The sequence below is a fragment of the Anomaloglossus baeobatrachus genome, chromosome 9, assembly GCF_048569485.1.
Source record: "Anomaloglossus baeobatrachus isolate aAnoBae1 chromosome 9, aAnoBae1.hap1, whole genome shotgun sequence".
NCBI lineage: Eukaryota > Metazoa > Chordata > Amphibia > Anura > Aromobatidae > Anomaloglossus > Anomaloglossus baeobatrachus.
This window is the reverse complement of record NC_134361.1, coordinates 210,865,021-210,887,318: the sequence shown is the minus strand read 5'-3', so window position 1 is coordinate 210,887,318 and position 22,298 is coordinate 210,865,021. Positions and strand designations below refer to the sequence as shown.

The window sequence follows — 22,298 nt, the reverse complement described above, 5'->3', positions numbered from 1 at the left end:
GGAGGGTGCCATGGAGGGAGGGGGGTGTCAGGAAGGAGGGAGGGGGTGCAGCCAGTGAATGAGAGACATAGGAGGAGACTGCAGGGACAGAGCATGTGTAACAGAGTCAAGTAACCAGGGACAACCACACAAGCAGCAGAGACAGCAGAGGCCACAGTGTGCAGCCAGCTCAGGGCCCCGACATCAGGATACAGGGGTGCACACAGGAGCCCACCACCAGGATACAGGGGTAAACACAGGAGCCCACCAACAGGACACAGGGGTGCACACAGGAGCCGACCACCAGGATACAGGGTGCACATAGGACCGCACCACCAGGATACAGGGGTGCACACAGGAGCCCGCCACCAGGACACAGGAGTGTACACAGGGGCCCACCACCAGGACACAGGAGTGTACACAGGAGCCCACCAGATACAGAGGTGCACACAGGACCCCCACCATCAGGATACAGGGGTGCACACAGGACCCCACCACCAGGACACAGGGGTGCACACAGGAGCCCACCACCAGGACACAGGGGTGCACACAAGACCCCACCACCAGGACACAGGAGTGTACACAGGAGCCCACCACCAGGACACAGGAGTGTACACAGGAGCCCACCAGATACAGAGGTGCACACAGGACCCCCACCATCAGGATACAGGGGTGCACACAGGACCCCACCACCAGGACACAGGGGTGCACACAGGAGCCCACCACCAGGACACAGGGGTGCACACAAGACCCCACCACCAGGATACAGGGGTGCACACAGGACCCCACCACCAGGACACAGAGGTGCACACAAGACCGCACCACCAGGACACAGAGGTGCACACAAGATCCCACCACCAGGACACAGAGGTGGACACAGAGGTGCACACAGGACACAGGGGTGCACAAAGGAGCCCAAGAGATACATTGGTGCACACAAGACCCCACCACCACCAGGACACGCGTGCACACAGGAGCCCACCACCAGGACACGAGTGCACCCAGCTCAGGGGCCCCCACTACCAGGACACAGGGGTGCACACAACCTAGGGGTCCTCTCCACCAGGACACGGGGCTGCAACCAGCAATTGTCGGGATCTGAGAGTCGGAGTCCCATCTCCCTCCCAGCAGCAGAGGCTCAGAGTCGGGCAGGGCCTCACCCGGGACTGGAGGCTGCGATCCATGCATTAATCATCGGAGACAATGGGCAAATCCAACAGCAAACTGAAGCCGGAGGTGGTGGAGGAGCTGACCAGGAAGACCTACTGTAAGTGCTCTGGGGGCAAACTGGGAGCAGGGCTGCTGCATCGCTAGTATAAGGGGCTGCACAGGGGAGGAAGGGTTAGCGCTCATACAGTCTAATGTGTGACATAAGGATACAGTAATGATTCATGTTTACAAATAAAAGTGGAAAGATACTATACTGAGATATATATATTATACCTCTAGAATACTATGATATCATACATAGATATACATTGATATGCGATATGGACAGACACGAATAATATGTTTATAAATAAAAGTAGGAAGATACAATACTGATACATTCGTCTGTAACACAATGAACATTCCACGAGACACAAGTGTAATAATCATGAGTGGTGCGGATGGAGGAAGCACCCTGAGCCCCAGAGCTTACACTCTACATGATAAGGTGCTATGGAGCTGTCCTGGGGGCAGCAGTGGGTATCCTGCCTACACACTGAGGACCTGCAATGCTTGGATGTGAGGTGCAGAGAATGAGGTGTGGGGGTGTTCTTCAACTTTAATGAGGTGCTGTGGGTTGCGCAGACTACAATGTGGGGGTGTCTGGAGAGTGGGGGCTTGTTTGGTGAGTTGGGGGGTAGATGTGTTGGTATCAGATATGTGGCAGTGAAGGCTGCTCTGCTCTGAGGCTTCTATGCTGGCTGGTAGTCATGGGCTACAGACATGGGTGTGTGCAGGAGGCCGGGGCTGGTGTGATAATGATGATACTAATAACAGGGTCCCCTGTATCCTGGCCCCAAAACTGCTGCAGTCTCCAAAGTGAGGACAGATGGATGATGAGGGTTATTAGTGGAGTAAGCCAAGAACAGACTGTACAGTGGACATTGTAAGCAACCTATTTATTCATTATTTATCCATCCCTCTATCTATCCATCCCTCTATCTATTTATTATCTATCCCTCTATTTATTATCTATCCCTCTATTTATCCCTCTATCTATCCCTCTATCTATCCCTCTATCTCTCTATTTATCTATTATCTATCTATCCCTCTATCTCTCTATTTATCTATTATCTATCTATCTATCCCTCTATTTATCTATTATCTATCTATCTATCCCTCTATCTATCTATCTATCCCTCTATCTATCTATCTATCTATCTATCTCTCTATCTATCTATCTATCTATCTATCTATCCCTCTATCTATCCCTCTATCTATCTATCTATCTGTCCCTCTATCTATCTATCTATCCCTCTATCTATCTATCTATCTATCCCTCTCTCTATTTATCTATTATCTATCTATCTATCCCTCTATCTCTCTATTTATCTATTATCTATCTATCTATTATCTATCATCTATCTATCCCTCTATCTATCTATCTATACCTCTATTTATCTATTATCTATCTATCCCTCTATCTATCCCTCTATCTATCCCTCTATCTATCCCTCTATCGCTCTATCTCTCTATTTATCTATTATCTATCTATCTATCCCTCTATCTATCTATATATCTATCTATCTATCTATTTATCTATTATCTATCTATCTATCCCTCTATCTATCCCTCTATCTATCCCTCTATCTATCCCTCTATCTATCCCTCTATCTATCCCTCTATCGCTCTATCTCTCTATTTATCTATTATCTATCTATTTATCCCTCTATCTATCTATCTATCTATCTATCTATCTATCTATCCCTCTATCATCCTCATGACATGTAGTAATAGGAAATATTCCGCTTTATTCTCCGTGCTGCGGTTCTCGGCTTTCTGGCAGAGTCTGGCATTTCACACATCCAGGAGGAAATCTCCTTCTCATTATCTTGAGCCTCCCCCTCCAGAGGAGCCACATGGATCCCTGCAGCTGTCCGGCCGCCTCCTGCATGAGGCCTAGTGTAGCGGCTCCTGTGTATGCGGGTGCGGGGGTTTCCTGTATACTCCAGGCCTGATGATATGTATGGGCCCCTGTACACTGCTGGACATGTTCTGTGCATTGTTTGGCATTTGGAACCTAACACTGACCAGAACAGAAAGTAAGGAGCGCGACCACCCTATAGAGATGTGACTCCCCCCTAGACATACGACACCCCCGTACAACATGTGTGACTCTCCTATTGATATGCCACCACCCCATAGACATGCCAAAACCCCAATGACGTGCCACCATCCAATAGATGTGCCTCCACCCAATAGACATGCCGCTACCCCATCGACGTACCACCACCCAATAGACATGTCTCCACCCCATAGGCATGTCGCCACCCCATCAACGTGCCAGGACCCCATAGATATGCAACCACCCCATCGATGTGCCATCACCCCATAGACATGGTAACCATCCTATTGACATCCATCCCATCAATGTGCCACCACCCCATTAACGTTTGACCATCACATAGACATGCCGTACCCCATAGATCTGCCACCACCCTATAGACATGGTAACTAACCCATAGACATGCCACCACTCCATAGATGTGCCACTACCCTATAGGCATTGTAACTACCCCATAGATGTGCCACCAACCCATCAACATGCCTCAATCCCATCGACATGCCACCATCCCATAGATGTGCCACCGCCCCATAGACAAGCTACCACCCCATAAACGTGTCATCACCGTATAGGCATGGTAACCATCCCATAGACGTGCCACCACCCTATAGGCATGGTAACTATACCCTACACATGCCACCACCCCATAGATCTGTCACCAACCTATAGGCATTGTAACCACCCCATAGATGTGCCACCAACCCATCAACATGCCTCCACCCCAAAGACGTGCCGCCACTAGCCCATCTACATGCCACTACCCCATACACAAGCCACCACTCACAGACATGCCACCACCCCATAGATGTGCCGCCAGCCAACAGATATGCCACCACTTAATAGACATGCCATCAGCTTATAGGCATGGTAACCATCCTACAGGCGATCCACCACCCCATAGATGTGCCACCACCTTTTAGGCATGATAACTACCTCAATAGATGTGCTACCACTCCATATACGTGCCGCAACCCCATAAAATGTTCCACCACCCTACAGACATGAAACCACCCTATAGAGGTGCCATCCCATAGACATGCCACCACCCCACAGATGTGCCATCATCCTATAGACGTGGCGCCACCCAATAGATATGACGCCACTTCATAGACGTGCCACCACCTTATAGGCATGGTAACCACTCCATAAACGTGCCACCACCCCATAGACCACCTTATATGCATAACTACCCCATAGATGTGTCGCCACCCCATACACTTTTCGCCAAGCCATAAACGTTCTACCACCCCACAGACATGCCACCTCCCTATAGAAGTGCCACCACCCCATAGGTAAGCTACCACCCCATAAACGTTTTACCACTCCATAGACATGTCACCATACCACAAATGTGCCACCACCTCAAAAACATGCCACCACATCACAGGTGTGCCAACATCGTATAGACATGTGCCACCATCTTATAAATGTGCCACCACTTGGTAACCTGCGATTTCCCATACACAGATTGGGCGAGTTCATCCATCTTTCTAATTTGATTGTGGTCTTTACAGAAAACGAGACCCCAACCCCAATGTCATTGTGCATAGAGGACACTGACACATTGTAACACAAAATCTAAAGATAACAAGCATCGCCGAGCATGTATATCTATCTATCCCTCTATTATCTGTATATCTATCTATCCCTCTATCTATCCCTCTATCTATCCCTCTATCTATCCCTCTATCTATCCATCTATCTATCTATCTATCTATCTCTCTATCTATCCCTCTATCTATCTATCTATCTATCCCTCTATCTATCCCTCTATCTATCCCTCTATCTATCCCTCTATCTATCTCTCTATCTATCTATCTATCCCTCTATCTATCTATTATCTATCTATCCCTCTATTATCTATCCCTCTATTATCTATCTATCCATCCAATATCTATCTATGTATCTATCCATCCATCCCTCTATCTATCCCTCTATCTATTATCTATCTTTCTATCCATCCCTCTATCTATCTATCCCTCTATCCATCCCTCTATCTATCTATCCCTATCTATCTATCCCTCTATCTATCCCTCTATCTATCCCTCTATCTATTATCTATCTATCTATCCCTCTATTATCTATCTATCCCTCTATCTATTATCTATCTATCCCTCTATCTATCTATCTATCTATCTATCTATCCCTCTATCTATCTATCCCTCTATCTATCTATCCCTCTATCTATCTATCTATCTATCTATCTATCTATCTATCTATCTATCTATCTATCTATCTATCTATCTATCTATCTATCTATCTATCCCTCTATCTATCTATCCCTCTATCTATCTATCCCTCTATCTATCTATCCCTCTATCTATCTATCTATCCCTCTATCTATCCCTCTATCTATCTATCCCTCTATCTATCCCTCTATATATCTATCCCTCTATCTATCTGTGAGGTAAATCCGGAGATATGACGATAAATCATGATATTCAAGTTATGTCAGGAAGCCCTCTCCTGGTGTCACCCCCCCTTTCCTTCACACAACTTGTTTAGCAACCCATCCCATGGCCATCTCCTGTGATATGGAAATTAGGTGATGTGGGAACAAAGGACACAGGATGACTCCCTGCCGTCACCCTGTAACAAGAGTTGTATCTCGTTATAAGGCTCTGGAACTAGCCAGACAGAACGACTCCAGTAAAAAATGGTTCATATCTCGCAAGCCATATTTCCGATAAATACGGCAACCATAAAAATGGTGTTTTCGCATGCGGACGATGCTGGCACACCTTTTTTATGGGAGCGGGAGCTTGGGAAATACCCCAGGCGTGATATCAGCCAATGTGGAACTAGTAGACAAGTCATGAAACCTCTCATTCTGTAGCTAAATTCATAACTGTCACAATGAGAGCATTGGCGTCCGCCTACGACGCTCCCAGGCCAAGTTATGGCCATATTCCATGTTGTGGATTTTGTCCATAACTCCAGCCAGGGGTGGAGCAGTGCTCCCTCTGAGGTCACGAAGGTAGGAGGGGACCTGGATTTGCCCAGGTTGATAACCCTACTTCGGCCATTTTCCAGTGTTCTTTCGCTGGGGGTCACGTGCAGGAAACATCTGTGGGAGTTCCTAGAAACCTGGTCTACAGCGCCCCCCTGTGGCCAGACGCACAAGGTAACTGATCAAATTGCATACCTGTTTGTAAACCATGCTTTATCTGTAACTGTACTCTGACATATGTATATTCTGTAGATTCCCTATTGTATATATTGTAGTTTCTAGTGTGCTTTAGGCTGATTAAATTATATAATTAATCTTGGGCTGTTCTGTTATCTCGATCTTGAATCCCACGTCTGTGTGTTCGGCTAATAGTTACCGTGAAGCGGTTGGTGGCAGCGAGTTGTGCCAAGGATTATTGTGGGGAGGCCAGTGAGATTCGGGAAGATATTATATATTCCGCCCGCGGAGGTCGGGGGAATATATACCCTACTCTCACCGGGGACCCTTCAATAATCGGCATAAGTAGTATAGCGGCCTCCTTGCTTATTGTCGGGCAATTCCATAATTGGCCTGACTATAAGAGGGGCGCTAGAGAGCGCGTCACGTGCTCTGTCTGTCGGTCGGGAGGTATAAAGGAGGGGTGACCCCACTTGTTACCCCCCGATTGTGACGTACTGGTAGCCAGCGCGGGGGATTTCTGAGTGACCCCCCCGGTGGTTTGTGACATATTGGTGGCAAGCGGTGGGATCGAGATAATAGTGTGTGTGAGTGTGAGACCCATACTCCCAGACACTAAAGACTGCCTGCAGCAGCTGTGGCTGCTGGGGTCTTCAGACTAGCTGAACACTAGAGTGTCAGAGTGCAGATACTGTAAGGTGTGTGGAGGCATCAGGTGTCAGTTCTGTGTCAGTGACCAAAGTCTGCAAGAATGGCTGAGAGCACCAGGAGCAAAGCCAAAGGAATGGCCGATGCTCAGGCCAGAGACGATGAGGAGGTTGTCCACGAGCCCTCCAAGAGCCCGACGCCAGAGAACAGCTCTGCAGAGGACATCGCACAACCTGGCACTGCTGGACAAAATGAGGAGGAGCTCGCCCAAGGGTCCTCAACGAGCCAGATGCCAGCCCTCCGCTCTGCAATGGACAGTGAATCACCAGGCTCCGCAGCGGGCCGCAGATCACCACGTGCCATTCCACCGAGCCTGGGAGGCTCGGATAGCCTTCTTCAAATGGCTATGGCCCTTCTCCAGGCTGGAGACCAGGAGGGCTACAAGGAACTCCTGGCAGAGCGCAGGGCAGAGCGGCAGGCAGCGCGTGAAGAGCGCCAGGCAGAGCGTGAGGCTGCGGAGCGACGGCAACAGGCAGACCGTGACCACCAGCTGCAGCTAGCTCAGCTCCGGCCCTCATCAGCCACACGTGACCTTCAAGACACCAAACTTCCAAAGGTCCGTGTTGAGGACTTCCCAGTGCTGGAGAAGGATGGAGACTTGGACTCTTTCTTGACTGCTTTTGAACGGACTTGCTTGCAGCACCATCTGGACAAGGAGCAGTGGGCCAAATACCTGACCCCCCGTTTAAGGGGTAAGGCCCTGGATATCCTTGGGGACTTGCCTGCTGAGGCAGATCAGGGCTACGACACCATCAAGCGGGCCCTGATCCAACAGTACAACCTCACCCCAGAGTCCTACCGCAAGAAGTTCCGGAGCCTACAGAAGGGACCAAAGGACTCCTGGGCTGACCACAGGCGGGCACTTGCCCGAGCTGCCGACCACTGGACCCAAGGCCTGCAGCTTTCCACCGGACCGGAGATCCTGGACTTGTTCATCACGGAGCAACTCTTGTGGAACTGCCCTGAGGATCTCCGCCAGTTCATCCGAGACCAGAAGCCAAAGGGGTCCACGGCTACAGCTGCCCTGGCCGATGACTACACCAACAATCGGGCTCCTGAAGCCAGGAGAGCAGCCACCAGCAGCACCTGGAGAGGGGGTAAGATGAATTCTGCGACTGCCCCACCTGCCCCTAGACTGCAGGGGGTGTCCCCCTCAACTCCCCTCTCCAGGCCCGTGGCAGAACCAAGACGGTGCCACCAGTGCAACCTACCTGGACACTTCAAGGCCATGTGCCCTCAGCGTCCCAAGGCCCCGGCTCCGTCCCCGTCCCAAGGGCCGCCCAAGGTGTATTGTGTGGGTGGGGGTGGTGGTAGGTCCCTGGACAGCTTCCAACCTGTCACCGTCGGCCGGTCTGTGACCATAGGACTGCGAGACAGCGCCTCGGAGGTGACTCTGGTGCGGCCTGAGATGGTGTCCCCCCAAGACTTGATCCCTGGAAAAACCCTCGCTGTCTCCGGGATTGGAGGCATTGACCCGGCGCTGCCTGTTGCTGACATTTATGTGGACTGGGGCGCAGGGCGAGGGGTGAGGGAGGTGGGGGTAACTGATCGGATCCCCGCAAACGTGCTACTTGGGACAGATTTGGGGCAGATAACCTCCCAGTTTGGGCCCCAACCAAGGGCTGAACCTTCAGCCAGTACTGACGTGCCTCCGGACAATGTTAATGTGTTATCTATGAATGATGTAAGGGAGGAGGGAGTGAACTCTGATATTTCTGCTTGCATAGACACCATAGACACACACTCAGCTGCAGCTGTGACAGGGGAGGGGGTCAGAGAAAGGTGTGACAATGCCTCTACAAGTAACCAGCCTGTGAGCTGGGATCTGCTGCCCTCTGCAGGGATAAGCAGAGAGCAGGGTGCTGCAGGGGGAGGACCAGTGTGTGGGGTGGGGGCTACCACAGCAAATGTGGGGTCCCCAGAGATTTCACAGCGGGGTTCTGTTGCTGCAGGAGGGGAACAGGCAGGTGAGATTGGGGCCGGTCCAGGAGCGGAAGTGCTCCCAGGTAAGATCTCGGTGCATGGTTCCCCCACAACCGGGGTGTCAGGAAGCCAGGTCGGTCTGCCTGAACCGGCAACTTGGTCAGGAACGGAGGAGGAGCAGGCACGACCCACGGTCGCAGCGGCTGTGGCCGCTGTCACCCGCAGTGGGAGTGCTGGAAGCCAAGGGGCCTCCCGGAGGTCCGATAGCTCTTCCCCTTCTGACCAAGTGGCAGCCGAGTCAGGTGGAGGCCAGGACACAGGTCCCGGGGTACTGACCGAAGATGTGACAGTCTCGTCGATTCTGGCCACATCTAGTCAGGGGTTTCAGGCAGCGTTAGAAGCTGACGACAGCCTGAAAGCTCTTAAGGAGCAGGCGGCACAGCCTCCCTCGGACTCGGACCCGGAGCGAGTGGTCTGGGACCAAGGACGGCTGTACCGGGCCACGGTCCAGCAGGGTTCACCGGAGGCGTGGCCCAGGGACCGACAGTTGGTGGTACCCTATCCGTTCCGGACGGAGTTGTTGCGGATCGCACATGAGATTCCGATGGCCGGACACCTAGGGATCGCTAAGACCAAGGCCAGGTTAAACCAGCATTTCTACTGGCCAAAAATGGGGGCCGATGTGGCTGCCTACTGCCGTTCGTGTGAAACCTGTCAGAGAGTGGGGAAGGCGGGGCCACGCCCCAAAGCCCCACTGGTATCTATGCCCATCATCGATGAGCCTTTCAGGAGGGTGGCTGTGGATCTGGTCGGCCCGCTGGCCATCCCCAGCAGCTCCGGGAAACGCTTCATACTGACGGTAGTGGACTATGCCACCCGGTACCCAGAAGCAGTGGCCTTGTCGTCCATTCGGGCTGACAAGGTGGCCACCGCATTGCTGGAGATTTTCTCCCAAGTGGGTTTTCCCCAGGAAATGCTCACTGACCGGGGGACCCAATTCATGTCCCAGCTGATGGAGGCCCTCTGTAAGCAAGTCCAGGTGCGACATCTGGTGGCCAGCCCGTACCATCCACAGACTAATGGCCTGTGCGAGCGGTTCAATGGCACCTTAAAGCAGATGCTTAAGATGTTGGTCGACTCCCATGGGCGTGACTGGGAGCGGTATCTCCCACACCTGTTATTTGCTTACCGGGAGGTTCCACAGGCCTCAACAGGATTCTCACCGTTTGAGCTCCTGTACGGGCGACGTGTGCGGGGCCCCCTGGCTCTGGTGAAAGAGGCTTGGGAAGGGGATTTGGCCACCCCTGGAGTGTCGGTTATCGAGTATGTCATGCGCTTCCGGGACAAAATGCAGGCCTTGACGCAACTGGTACACGACAATATGGCTCAAGCCCAGGCCGATCAGAAGCGTTGGTACGACCAGAACGCTTGTGAGAGGACCTACCAAGTGGGTCAAAAGGTGTGGGTACTGGTCCCCGTACCACAGGACAAGCTTCAGGCAGCCTGGGAAGGCCCATACCTCGTGTACCAGCAGCTCAACCCTGTGACGTACCTGGTCACCCTGGACCCTGCCCGTGGAAGGCGGAAGCCCTTCCATGTGAACATGATGAAGGCACATCATGAGCGGGAGGCATGTGCGCTCCCCGTGTGCAACCTGCCCGAGGAGGGAGAAGCGGAAACCCTCTTGGATATGCTAGCCCAGGTTAGGGCAGGCGGATCCATTGAGGATGTGGAGGTTGGCCACCAGCTCTTGGAGGACCAACGGTCCCAGCTGTGGGCCACCCTACACCCCTTCCGGGGGTTGTTTACCAACCAGCCCGGAAGGACTGACTTGGCTGTCCATCACGTGGACACTGGGGATCATCCCCCGATCCGGCGTTCAGCATATCGGGTCTCCCTGGAGGTGCAGCAACACATGCGCCAGGAGATTGACGAGATGCTGAAGCTGGGGGTGATCCAGGCATCCAACAGCGCTTGGGCCTCGCCTGTAGTCCTCGTCCCTAAGAAGGACAGAACCACTCGGTTCTGCGTGGACTACAGGGGGCTCAATGCTGTCACGGTCGCCGATGCGTACCCAATGCCACGCATCGATGACCTGCTCGATCAGTTGGCCGGGGCTCAGTACCTGACCATCATGGACCTGAGCCGGGGATATTGGCAGATCCCCCTGACTCGCAAGGCCAGGGAACGCTCTGCCTTTATTACCCCATTTGGACTGTACGAGTCCACGGTGATGCCATTCGGGATGAGGAATGCCCCTGCCACTTTCCAGCGGATGGTCAACACCCTGCTCAAGGGACTTGAAGGGTACGCGGCCGCGTACCTGGATGACATTGCCGTCTTCAGTCCCACCTGGGAAGATCACCTAGAGCATCTAGCACAGGTGCTCAGGCGGGTCCACCGGGCAGGTTTGACCATCAAGCCGGGCAAGTGTCAGCTGGCCATGAGCGAGGTCCAGTACCTCGGTCACCGGGTAGGCGGGGGAACACTGAAGCCCGAGCCTGAGAAAGTGGAGGCCATCGCATCCTGGCCCACCCCCAGGACCAAGAAGCAGGTGATGTCCTTCTTGGGGACCGCTGGGTACTATAGGAGGTTTGTTCCATGCTATAGTAGCCTGGCAAAGCCCCTGACGGACCTCACCAAGAAGAAGCTGCCCTCTGCAGTCGATTGGACAATGGACTGCGAGACAGCCTTCCGGGCCCTAAAGGACGCCCTGTCCAGCCCGCCCGTGCTACAGGCAGCCGACTTCACGCGGCCGTTTGTAGTACAGACCGACGCCAGTGACTTCGGCCTCGGTGCGGTGCTCAGCCAGGTGGACTCTGCGAGCCAAGAGCACCCAGTCTTGTACCTGAGCAGGAAGCTGTTACCGAGGGAAGTGGCCTATTCCACAATGGAGAAGGAGTGCCTGGCCATAGTGTGGGCCCTGCAGCGTCTGCAACCCTATCTATACGGGCGCCACTTCATCGTGGAGACGGACCACAACCCCCTCAGCTGGTTGCACACCGTCTCTGGGACGAATGGGCGACTGTTGCGATGGAGCCTTGCGCTCCAGCAATACAACTTCACCATTCGCCACAAAAGGGGCCGTGACCACGGTAACGCAGACGGGCTGTCCCGACAAGGAGAGGTCGCGGACGGGCGCACGGGGGAACACCGGAGTGTGCTGCCCCCTAGCGCCCTCAAAAGGGGGGAGGTGTGAGGTAAATCCGGAGATATGACGATAAATCATGATATTCAAGTTATGTCAGGAAGCCCTCTCCTGGTGTCACCCCCCCTTTCCTTCACACAACTTGTTTAGCAACCCATCCCATGGCCATCTCCTGTGATATGGAAATTAGGTGATGTGGGAACAAAGGACACAGGATGACTCCCTGCCGTCACCCTGTAACAAGAGTTGTATCTCATTATAAGGCTCTGGAACTAGCCAGACAGAACGACTCCAGTAAAAAATGGTTCATATCTCGCAAGCCATATTTCCGATAAATACGGCAACCATAAAAATGGTGTTTTCGCATGCGGACGATGCTGGCACACCTTTTTTATGGGAGCGGGAGCTTGGGAAATACCCCAGGCGTGATATCAGCCAATGTGGAACTAGTAGACAAGTCATGAAATCTCTCATTCTGTAGCTAAATTCATAACTGTCACAATGAGAGCATTGGCGTCCGCCTACGACGCTCCCAGGCCAAGTTATGGCCATATTCCATGTTGTGGATTTTGTCCATAACTCCAGCCAGGGGTGGAGCAGTGCTCCCTCTGAGGTCACGAAGGTAGGAGGGGACCTGGATTTGTCCAGGTTGATAACCCTACTTCGGCCATTTTCCAGTGTTCTTTCGCTGGGGGTCACGTGCAGGAAACATCTGTGGGAGTTCCTAGAAACCTGGTCTACAGCGCCCCCCTGTGGCCAGACGCACAAGGTAACTGATCAAATTGCATACCTGTTTGTAAACCATGCTTTATCTGTAACTGTACTCTGACATATGTATATTCTGTAGATTCCCTATTGTATATATTGTAGTTTCTAGTGTGCTTTAGGCTGATTAAATTATATAATTAATCTTGGGCTGTTCTGTTATCTCGATCTTGAATCCCACGTCTGTGTGTTCGGCTAATAGTTACCGTGAAGCGGTTGGTGGCAGCGAGTTGTGCCAAGGATTATTGTGGGGAGGCCAGTGAGATTCGGGAAGATATTATATATTCCGCCCGCGGAGGTCGGGGGAATATATACCCTACTCTCACCGGGGACCCTTCAATAATCGGCATAAGTAGTATAGCGGCCTCCTTGCTTATTGTCGGGCAATTCCATAATTGGCCTGACTATAAGAGGGGCGCTAGAGAGCGCGTCACGTGCTCTGTCTGTCGGTCGGGAGGTATAAAGGAGGGGTGACCCCACTTGTTACCCCCCGATTGTGACGTACTGGTAGCCAGCGCGGGGGATTTCTGAGTGACCCCCCCGGTGGTTTGTGACACTATCTATCCCTCTATCTATTATCTATCTATCCCTCTATCTATCTATCTATCCCTCTATCTAACCCTCTATCTATTATCTATCTATATCTCTATCTATCTATCCCTCTATCTATTTCTCTATCTATCTATCCCTCTATCTATCTATTTCTCTATCTATCTATCCCTCTATCTATCCCTCTATCTATCTATTATCTATCCATCTATCTATCTGTCTATCTATCCCTCTATCTATCCCTCTATCTATTTCTCTATCTATCTATCCCTCTATCTATCCCTCTATCTATCTATCTATCTATCTATCTATCTATCTATCCATCCCTCTATCATCCTCATGACATGTAGTAATAGGAAATATTCCGCTTTATTCTCCGTGCTGTGGCTCTTGGCTTTCTGGCAGAGTCTGGCATTTCACACATCCAGGAGGAAATCTCCTTCTCATTATCTTGAGCCTCCCCCTCCAGAGGAGCCACATGGATCCCTGCAGCTGTCCGGCCGCCTCCTGCATGAGGCCTAGTGTAGCGGCTCCTGTGTATGCGGGTGCAGGGGTTTCCTGTATACTCCAGGCCTGATGATATGTATGGGCTCCTGTACACTGCTGGACATGTTCTGTGCATTGTATGGAATTTGGGACCTGAACACTGACCACAAAGTGAGAAGCGCGAACACCCTATAGAGATGTGACTCCCCCCTAGACATACGACACCCCCGTACATGTGTGACTCTCCTATTGATTGGGACCTGAACACTGACCACAAAGTGAGAGAGTAAAGCTGCCCCATCGAAGCGCGACCACTCTATAGACATGTGCCTCCCCCCATAAAACGTGTGTGACTCACCTGTTGACATGCCACCACCCCATAGACATGCCAGCACCTAATAGATGTGCCACCACCCCATAGACATGCCAGCACCTAATAGATGTGCCACCACCCCATAGACATGCCAGCACCTAATAGATGTGCCACCACCCCATAGACATGCCAGCACCTAATAGATGTCCCACCACCCCATAGACATGCCAGCACCTAATAGATGTGCCACCACCCCATAGACATGCCAGCACCTAATAGATGTGCCACCACCCCATAGACATGCCAGCACCTAATAGATGTGCCACCACCCCATAGACATGCCAGCACCTAATAGATGTGCCACCACCCCATAGACATGCCAGCACCTAATAGATGTGCCACCACCCCATAGACAAGCCAGCACCTAATAGATGTGCCACCACCCCATAGACATGCCAGCACCTAATAGATGTGCCACCACCCCATAGACATGCCAGCACCTAATAGATGTGCCACCACCCCATAGACATGCCAGCACCTAATAGATGTGCCACCACCCCATAGACATGCCAGCACCTAATAGATGTGCCATCACCCCATAGACAAGCCAGCACCTAATAGATGTGCCACCACCCCATAGACATGCCAGCACCTAATAGATGTGCCACCACCCCATAGACATGCCAGCACCTAATAGATGTGCCATCACCCCATAGACAAGCCAGCACCTAATAGATGTGCCACCACCCCATAGACAAGCCAGCACCTAATAGATGTGCCACCACCCCATAGACATGCCAGCACCTAATAGATGTGCCACCACCCCATAGACAAGCCAGCACCTAATAGATGTGCCACCACCCCATAGACATGCCAGCACCTAATAGATGTGCCATCACCCCATAGACATGCCAGCACCTAATAGATGTGCCACCACCCCATAGACAAGCCAGCACCTAATAGATGTGCCACCACCCCATAGACATGCCAGCACCTAATAGATGTGCCACCACCCCATAGACAAGCCAGCACCTAATAGATGTGCCACCACCCCATAGACATGCCAGCACCTAATAGATGTGCCACCACCCCATAGACATGCCAGCACCTAATAGATGTGCCACCACCCCATAGACATGCCAGCACCTAATAGATGTGCCACCACCCCATAGACAAGCCAGCACCTAATAGATGTGCCACCACCCCATAGACATGCCAGCACCTAATAGATGTGCCACCACCCCATAGACATGCCAGCACCTAATAGATGTGCCACCACCCCATAGACATGCCAGCACCTAATAGATGTGCCACCACCCCATAGACATGCCAGCACCTAATAGATGTGCCACCACCCCATAGACAAGCCAGCACCTAATAGATGTGCCACCACCCCATAGACATGCCAGCACCTAATAGATGTGCCACCACCCCATAGACATGCCAGCACCTAATAGATGTGCCACCACCCCATAGACATGCCAGCACCTAATAGATGTGCCACCACCCCATAGACAAGCCAGCACCTAATAGATGTGCCACCACCCCATAGACAAGCCAGCACCTAATAGATGTGCCACTACCCCATAGACATGCCAGCACCTAATAGATGTGCCACCACCCCATAGACAATACAGCACCTAATAGATGTGCCACCACCCCATAGACATGCCACCACCCCATAGACAAGCCAGCACCTAATAGATGTGCCACCACCCCATAGACATGCCACCACCTAATAGACATGTTCCTACCCCATAGACATGAAACCACCCAATAGACGTGCACACACCCTATAGGCATGGTAACCATCCCATAGTCGTGACACCACCCTATAGACGTGCCACCACCCTATAGATGTGCCACCACCACTTCATAGACATACCACCACCCAATAGAAGTGTCACCACCCTGTAGACTTACCACCACCCTATAGGCATGGTAACCATCCCATTGACATGCCACCACCTCATAGACATGTTGCCCCCCTTAGACATACCACCACCCTATAGGCATGGTAACCATCCCATAGTTGTGCCACCACCCAATAGACGTGCTACCACCCCACAGACGTACCACAACCCATGAACAAGCCACCACCTCATGGACGTGCCACCACCCATACACGTGCCACCACCCTATAGGCATGGTAACCATCACATAGACGAGTCACCACTCCATCGACATCCCACTATTCTATTGACATGTCACCACTCCATAAATGTGCTGCCAACATCCCATAGACGTGCCACCACCCCATAGATGTGCCACCCCCTTATAGGCATGATATCCACCACATAGACAAGCTAACACCCCATAGATGTTCCACTACCCCATATAGATGTTCCACCACCCCACAAATGTGCCACCACCCCATGGACCTGATACCAACCCGTAGACTTGCCACCACCTTATTGGCATGATAACTACCCCATAGATGTGCTATCACGCCATAAACGTTCCACCACCCCACAGATGTACCACTACCCCATAGACGTTTTGCCACCCCATAGATGTGCCACCACCTAAAAGGCATGGTAACCACCCCATACATGAGCTGCCACCCCATAGACGTGCTACCACCCAATAGAGGTGCCATCACCCTATCAATGTGCTGCCACCCCATAAATGTGCCACCACCCCACAGACTTGGTAACCCGCGATTTCCCATACACAGATTGGACGAGTTCATCTATCTTTCTAGTTTGATTGTGGTCTTTACAGAAAACGAGGCCCCAACCCTAGTGTCATTGTGCATAGAGGACACTGACACATTGTAACGCATAAATCCTGTGATAAGTCACTTTGGATGTTATTGTCATTTTAATGTGTCATACAAACTGTAAAGGTAACGAGCGTCGCGGAGCGTGCAATCACAATCAGAGCAGGCGGCCCGTGCCACTCATCACATGGATTGATCATCACCGGTCTCTGGCTCTCATGTGCCTGAGCCTGGTGTGCAGTGTGTCCTGTGTGTACAGTCTCTACACCACGCTCAGGCACAGGAGAGCCGGCAGTGCAGGAGAGGCGGCAGTGCAGGAGAGGCGGCAGTGCAGGAGAGGCGGCAGTGCAGGAGAGGCGGCAGTGCAGGAGAGGCGGCAGTGCAGGAGAGGCGGCAGTACAGGAGAGGCGGCAGTGCAGGAGAGGCGGCAGTGCAGGGGAGGCGGCAGTGCACGAGAGGCGGCAGTGCACGAGAGGCGGCAGTGCACGAGAGGCGGCAGTGCACGAGAGGCGGCAGTGCACGAGAGGCGGCAGTGCACGAGAGGCGGCAGTGCAGGTGAGGCGGCAGTGCAGGTGAGGCGGCAGTGCAGGAGAGGCGGCAGTGCAGGTGAGGCGGCAGTGCAGGTGAGGCGGCAGTGCAGGTGAGGCGGCAGTGCAGGAGAGGCGGCAGTGCAGGTGAGGCGGCAGTGCAGGTGAGGCGGCAGTGCAGGAGAGGCGGCAGTGCAGGAGAGGCGGCAGTGCAGGAGAGGCGGCAGTGCAGGAGAGGCGGCAGTACAGGAGAGGCGGCAGTGCAGGAGAGGCGACAGTGCAGGTGAGGCGGCAGTGCAGGAGAGGCGGCAGTGCAGCAGAGGCGGCAGTACAGGTGAGGCGGCAGTGCAGGTGAGCCGGCAGTGCAGGAGAGGCGGCAGTGCAGGAGAGGCGGCAGTGCAGGAGAGGCGGCAGTGCAGGAGAGGCGGCAGTGCAGGAGAGGCGGCAGTGCAGGTGAGGCGGCAGTGCAGGTGAGCCGGCAGTGCAGGTGAGCCGGCAGTGCAGGAGAGGCGGCAGTGCAGGAGAGGCGGCAGTGCAGGTGAGGCGGCAGTGCAGGAGAGGCGGCAGTGCAGGTGAGGCGGCAGTGCAGGTGAGCCGGCAGTGCAGGTGAGCCGGCAGTGCAGGAGAGGCGGCAGTGCAGGAGACGCGGTAGTGCTTCACATTTGTCTGAGCGACAATGCGATCAACACCGATTAGGTGGAAACGTTGTTCCCTGTCGCCGTCACCTATTTTGTAAGAACGACTTCTACAAGTAAAGACCCCGCAAATTGAAATCAGAGTGCAGCGCTGCTCCCCATATGGCGCTCCGCACTATGGCACCTGGCGCCAGCTCTAGACTTGGGTTTGAGAATTCATCTATCTGCCAAGAATCTGGACGTAGACGCTTCCTTCATGATTTTCCTATTATCGACATGTGTCTGTGAGAACAGCTTGACAGATCGTTACTCTCTGTTATCAGCCAATACCGGAGAGGAAGACTGTAAGACAGGTGACGACAATCTATTACTCCCTGTTATCAGCTATTACTGGAGGAATATACTGTAGGACAGGCGACTGCAATCTATTACTCCCTGTTATCAGGCTATTACTGGTGCAGGAGACTGTAGACAGGTGAGTACAATCTATTACTCCCTGTTATCAGCCATTACTGGGGGAGGAGACTGTAGGACAGGTGAGTACAATCTATTACTCTCTGTTATCAGCCATTACTGGGGGAGGAGACTATAGGACAGGCGACTGCAATCTATTACTCCCTGTTATCAAGCTATTACTGGTGGAGGAGACTGTAGACAGGTGAGTACAATCTATTACTCTCTGTTATCAGCCATTACTGGGGGAGGAGACTGTAGGACAGGTGAGTACAATCTATTACTCCCTGTTATCAGCCATTACTGGGGGAAGAGACTGTAGACAGGTGAGTACAATCTATTACTCCCTGTTATCAGCCATTACTGGGGGAAGAGACTGTAGACAGGTGAGTACAATCTATTACTCCCTGTTATCAGCTGTCAGTGACCCCCCTCCCCACGTGTCCCGCTTTTCCTTCTCATGTGTGTGATATCAGATGCTGCTCTTATATCGCTCCAGTAATGTTATAATCTCCGGTCTGCACCTTTTTTGGCCCTTTCCTGTTTTTCCCATTACAGGGCAGTTACCATTAATAAGCTCCAATATATCGGGGGATGTCTTGGGGGTCTCACATCAGACAGGCTGGAGGTTTGTGGCTGACACTTGTCAGTAAATGACATGTTAGTAGCAGGGTCCACATTTATGAGGTAACGGGGACTGTGATCAGGACCCCCTCACCCCGGAGAGTCACGGCCATCATGGGGCAGAGTTTTATGAGGTAACGGGGGCTGTGATCCTGACCCACTCACCACGGTAGGTCACGGCCATCACGGGGCAGAGTTTTATGAGGTAACGGGGGCTGTGATCGTGACCCCCTAACCCTGGAGGGACCACGGCCATCACAGGGCAGAGTTTTATGTGATATTGGGGGCTGTGATCGCAGCCCCCTCACCACGGTAGGTCACGGCCATCACGGGGCAGAGTTTTATGAGGTAACGGGGACTGTGATCGTGACCCCCTCACCACGGTAGGTCACGGCCATCACGGGGCAGAGTTTTATGAGGTAACGGGGGCCGTGTTCGCGGCCCCCTCACCACGGTAGGTCACGGCCATCACTGGGCAGAGTTTTATGAGGTAACGGGGGCTGTAATCATGACCCACTCACCCCGGTGGGACACGGCCATCACAGGGCAGAGTTTTATGAGGTAACGGGGGCTGTGATGGCGGCCACCTCACCCCGGAGGGGCACGGCAATCAAGAGGCAGAGTTTTATGAGGTAACGAGGGCTGTGATTGCGGCCCCCTCACCCCGGAGGGACACGGCCGTCAAGGGGCAGAGTTATATGTGGTATTTGTGGGTCTCATGGAGATAACAGGGCCCCAATAACAGGAGGTTTCCATGGTGACGAGGCCCGGGCAGCAGAACGTCAGATCCAGAAATTCGTCTCCATCATTTTCTATTCTGCACAGCAGAAGACAATATAAGGGTGGTCCGCGCTCTGTGCCGCCGCCCCGCCGCACACGAGGGGTTAATGTGCGCACACGGAGGATATTTATGACGCAGCATCTGGCTGGCATCATCGCTGTGAAGCTGCAGCAGCGGCCAATGCCCCTTCCTTGGGAGACATGTGTGCGCGTGGGCACGGGGGGCCGCGCTGCACTGGGCGCTCCTCCGTCCTGGCAGATGTCTTACTTTATTCCCTGACTGCGGGCGGTGCGGTGCTTCACTGCACCAGAGCCATATCGTCAATGGAAGGATAACCCCCATCCTCCATGGCATCATTGTACAGCCTACACCCAGGGCACAATACCCCTCTGCTTTGCTGGCAGCATCCAGTCTGGTGAATGCGGCTGGGGCAGGGTATGGCGGTGTTATTTATTCCGCTATGTGCAGGTTTTATAGGTTTTACGTTTTTTTTATACGGGATGGATGTCATTTTTTGCACATTAAGGAGGACCCAGTTCCGCCATCTCCAGCAGGACTTTCTCCTCCAGCCCCGGACGCCATCTCGCCCGTCGGTGGGCCACGCTTTCTCTTTTTTCAGTTCATTGCTCTAGAAACGTTCTCTGACCCCCACAGAATAGATTTGTACCCCCTTGGCTCTCGCATGTGCCCCTCATCCTCCAGCCACAGCCCGACCCTGTGCTCTCCTAATATCGCTCCACATACCACACCATGATGGGCAGCTGCAGGGAGGGTGTTAGAATGGCTGATAACAGAGAACAAGAACATGGAGCCAGTGACTATTGCACCTGCTAATGTAATATAAAGTATTACTACATGAAGAAAGCTCAGCCATGCGATGTATTAAACTGGTACTGAGAGTTGTCTATGAGATGTGTCGGCCATGACAGTCCAGTACAGGAGGCTAAGGCTGCAATGTCAGGGTGTATGGTGTTAGATTGTCAGCTCCAGCGGTGCAGGGGCTGAGGAGGGTGCAATCAGGGTGGTGGCGGGGAAAATGGTCAGGGTTCGGGGTCTGGGGTGCAGGAGCTGAGGAGGGTGCACCCAGGGTCGTGGTGCGTGAATTGGTCGGGGTCTGGAGTGCAGAGGCTGAGGAGGGTGCACTCAGGGTGGAGGCGGGTGAGTTGGTCGCGGTTCGGGTCTGGGGTGCATGGGCTGAGGAGGGTGCAGTCTGGGTGGTGGCTGGTGAGTTGGTCGGAGTTCGAGTATGGGTTGCAGGACCTGATGAGGGTGCACCCAGGGTGGTGGCAGGTGAGTTGGTTAGGATTTGGGTATGGGGTGCAGGGGCTGAGGAAGGTGCACTCAGGGTGGTGGTGGGTGAGTTGGTTGGGGTCTGGAGTGTAGGGGCTGAGGAGGGTGTACCCAGGGTGGTGGTGGGTGAATTGGTTGTCTTTCGTGGTGCAGGAGCTGAGGAGGGTGCACTCAAGGTGGTAGTGAGTGAGTTTGTCGGGGTCTTGGCTGCAAGGGCTGAGGAGGGTGTACACAGGGTGGTGGTGGGTGAGTTGGTCTGGTCTTCGGGTGCTGGAGCTGAGGAGGGTGTACATAGGGTGGTTGTGGGTGAGTTGGTCTGGTCTTCGGGTGCCGGAGCTGAGGAGAGTGTACACAGGGTGGTGGTGGGTAAGTTGGTCTGGTCTTCGGGTGCAGGAGCTGAGGAATGTGCACTCAGGGTGGTGGTGGGTGAGTTGGTTGGTGTCCAGGGTCTGTGGTGCAGGGCCTGAGGATGGTGCACTCAGGGTGGAGGCAGGTGACTTAGTTGGGGGCTCAGGAGGGTGCACTCAGGGTTGTGGCGGGTGACTTAGGTGGGGGCTGAGGGGGGTGACTTGGTTGGGGGCTGATGGGGGTGCACTCAGGGTGGTGGGGGGAGACTTGGTTGAGGGGTGATGGGGGTGCACTCAGGGTGGTGGGGGGTGACTTGGTTGGAGGCTGAGGAGGGTGCACTCAGGGTGGAGGCGGGTGACTTGGTCAGGGTTTGGGATGCATCATTAGCCGTGTGACATTGTGTTATTTCCACCCGGATACCCGTACACTCGGCTGCCATGGAGAGGAATGAGCCTCCAGGAATGAGGAGCATTTACAGAACATTCAGGGTCCTTGAGCCGCTCGCAGCAATCAGCCGTTGCCTTGGGTGATGTCGAGGTTGTGATGGACGGGCTGTGCAGAGAATTACACATTTCGGTGGTCTATTTAGTAATGTGGCTGCATGTACAGAGCCCCCTGCAGCGCTCACCCATCTCTCCCAGACTCC

At 53.2% G+C, this 22,298-nt stretch overlaps 1 protein-coding gene across 1 annotated transcript in view; it reads left to right on the top strand.

Moving 5' to 3' along the window:
- The first annotated feature begins 1,156 nt into the window (after positions 1-1,156).
- NCS1 (neuronal calcium sensor 1) overlaps positions 1,157-22,298 on the top strand; it is a 71,764-nt gene continuing 50,622 nt past the window's right edge. The window contains exon 1 of the mRNA XM_075324358.1: positions 1,157-1,246. Within this exon, the coding sequence (XP_075180473.1) occupies positions 1,183-1,246 (64 nt within the window). The 5' untranslated portion in view covers positions 1,157-1,182. The remainder of the gene's footprint in view (positions 1,247-22,298) is intronic.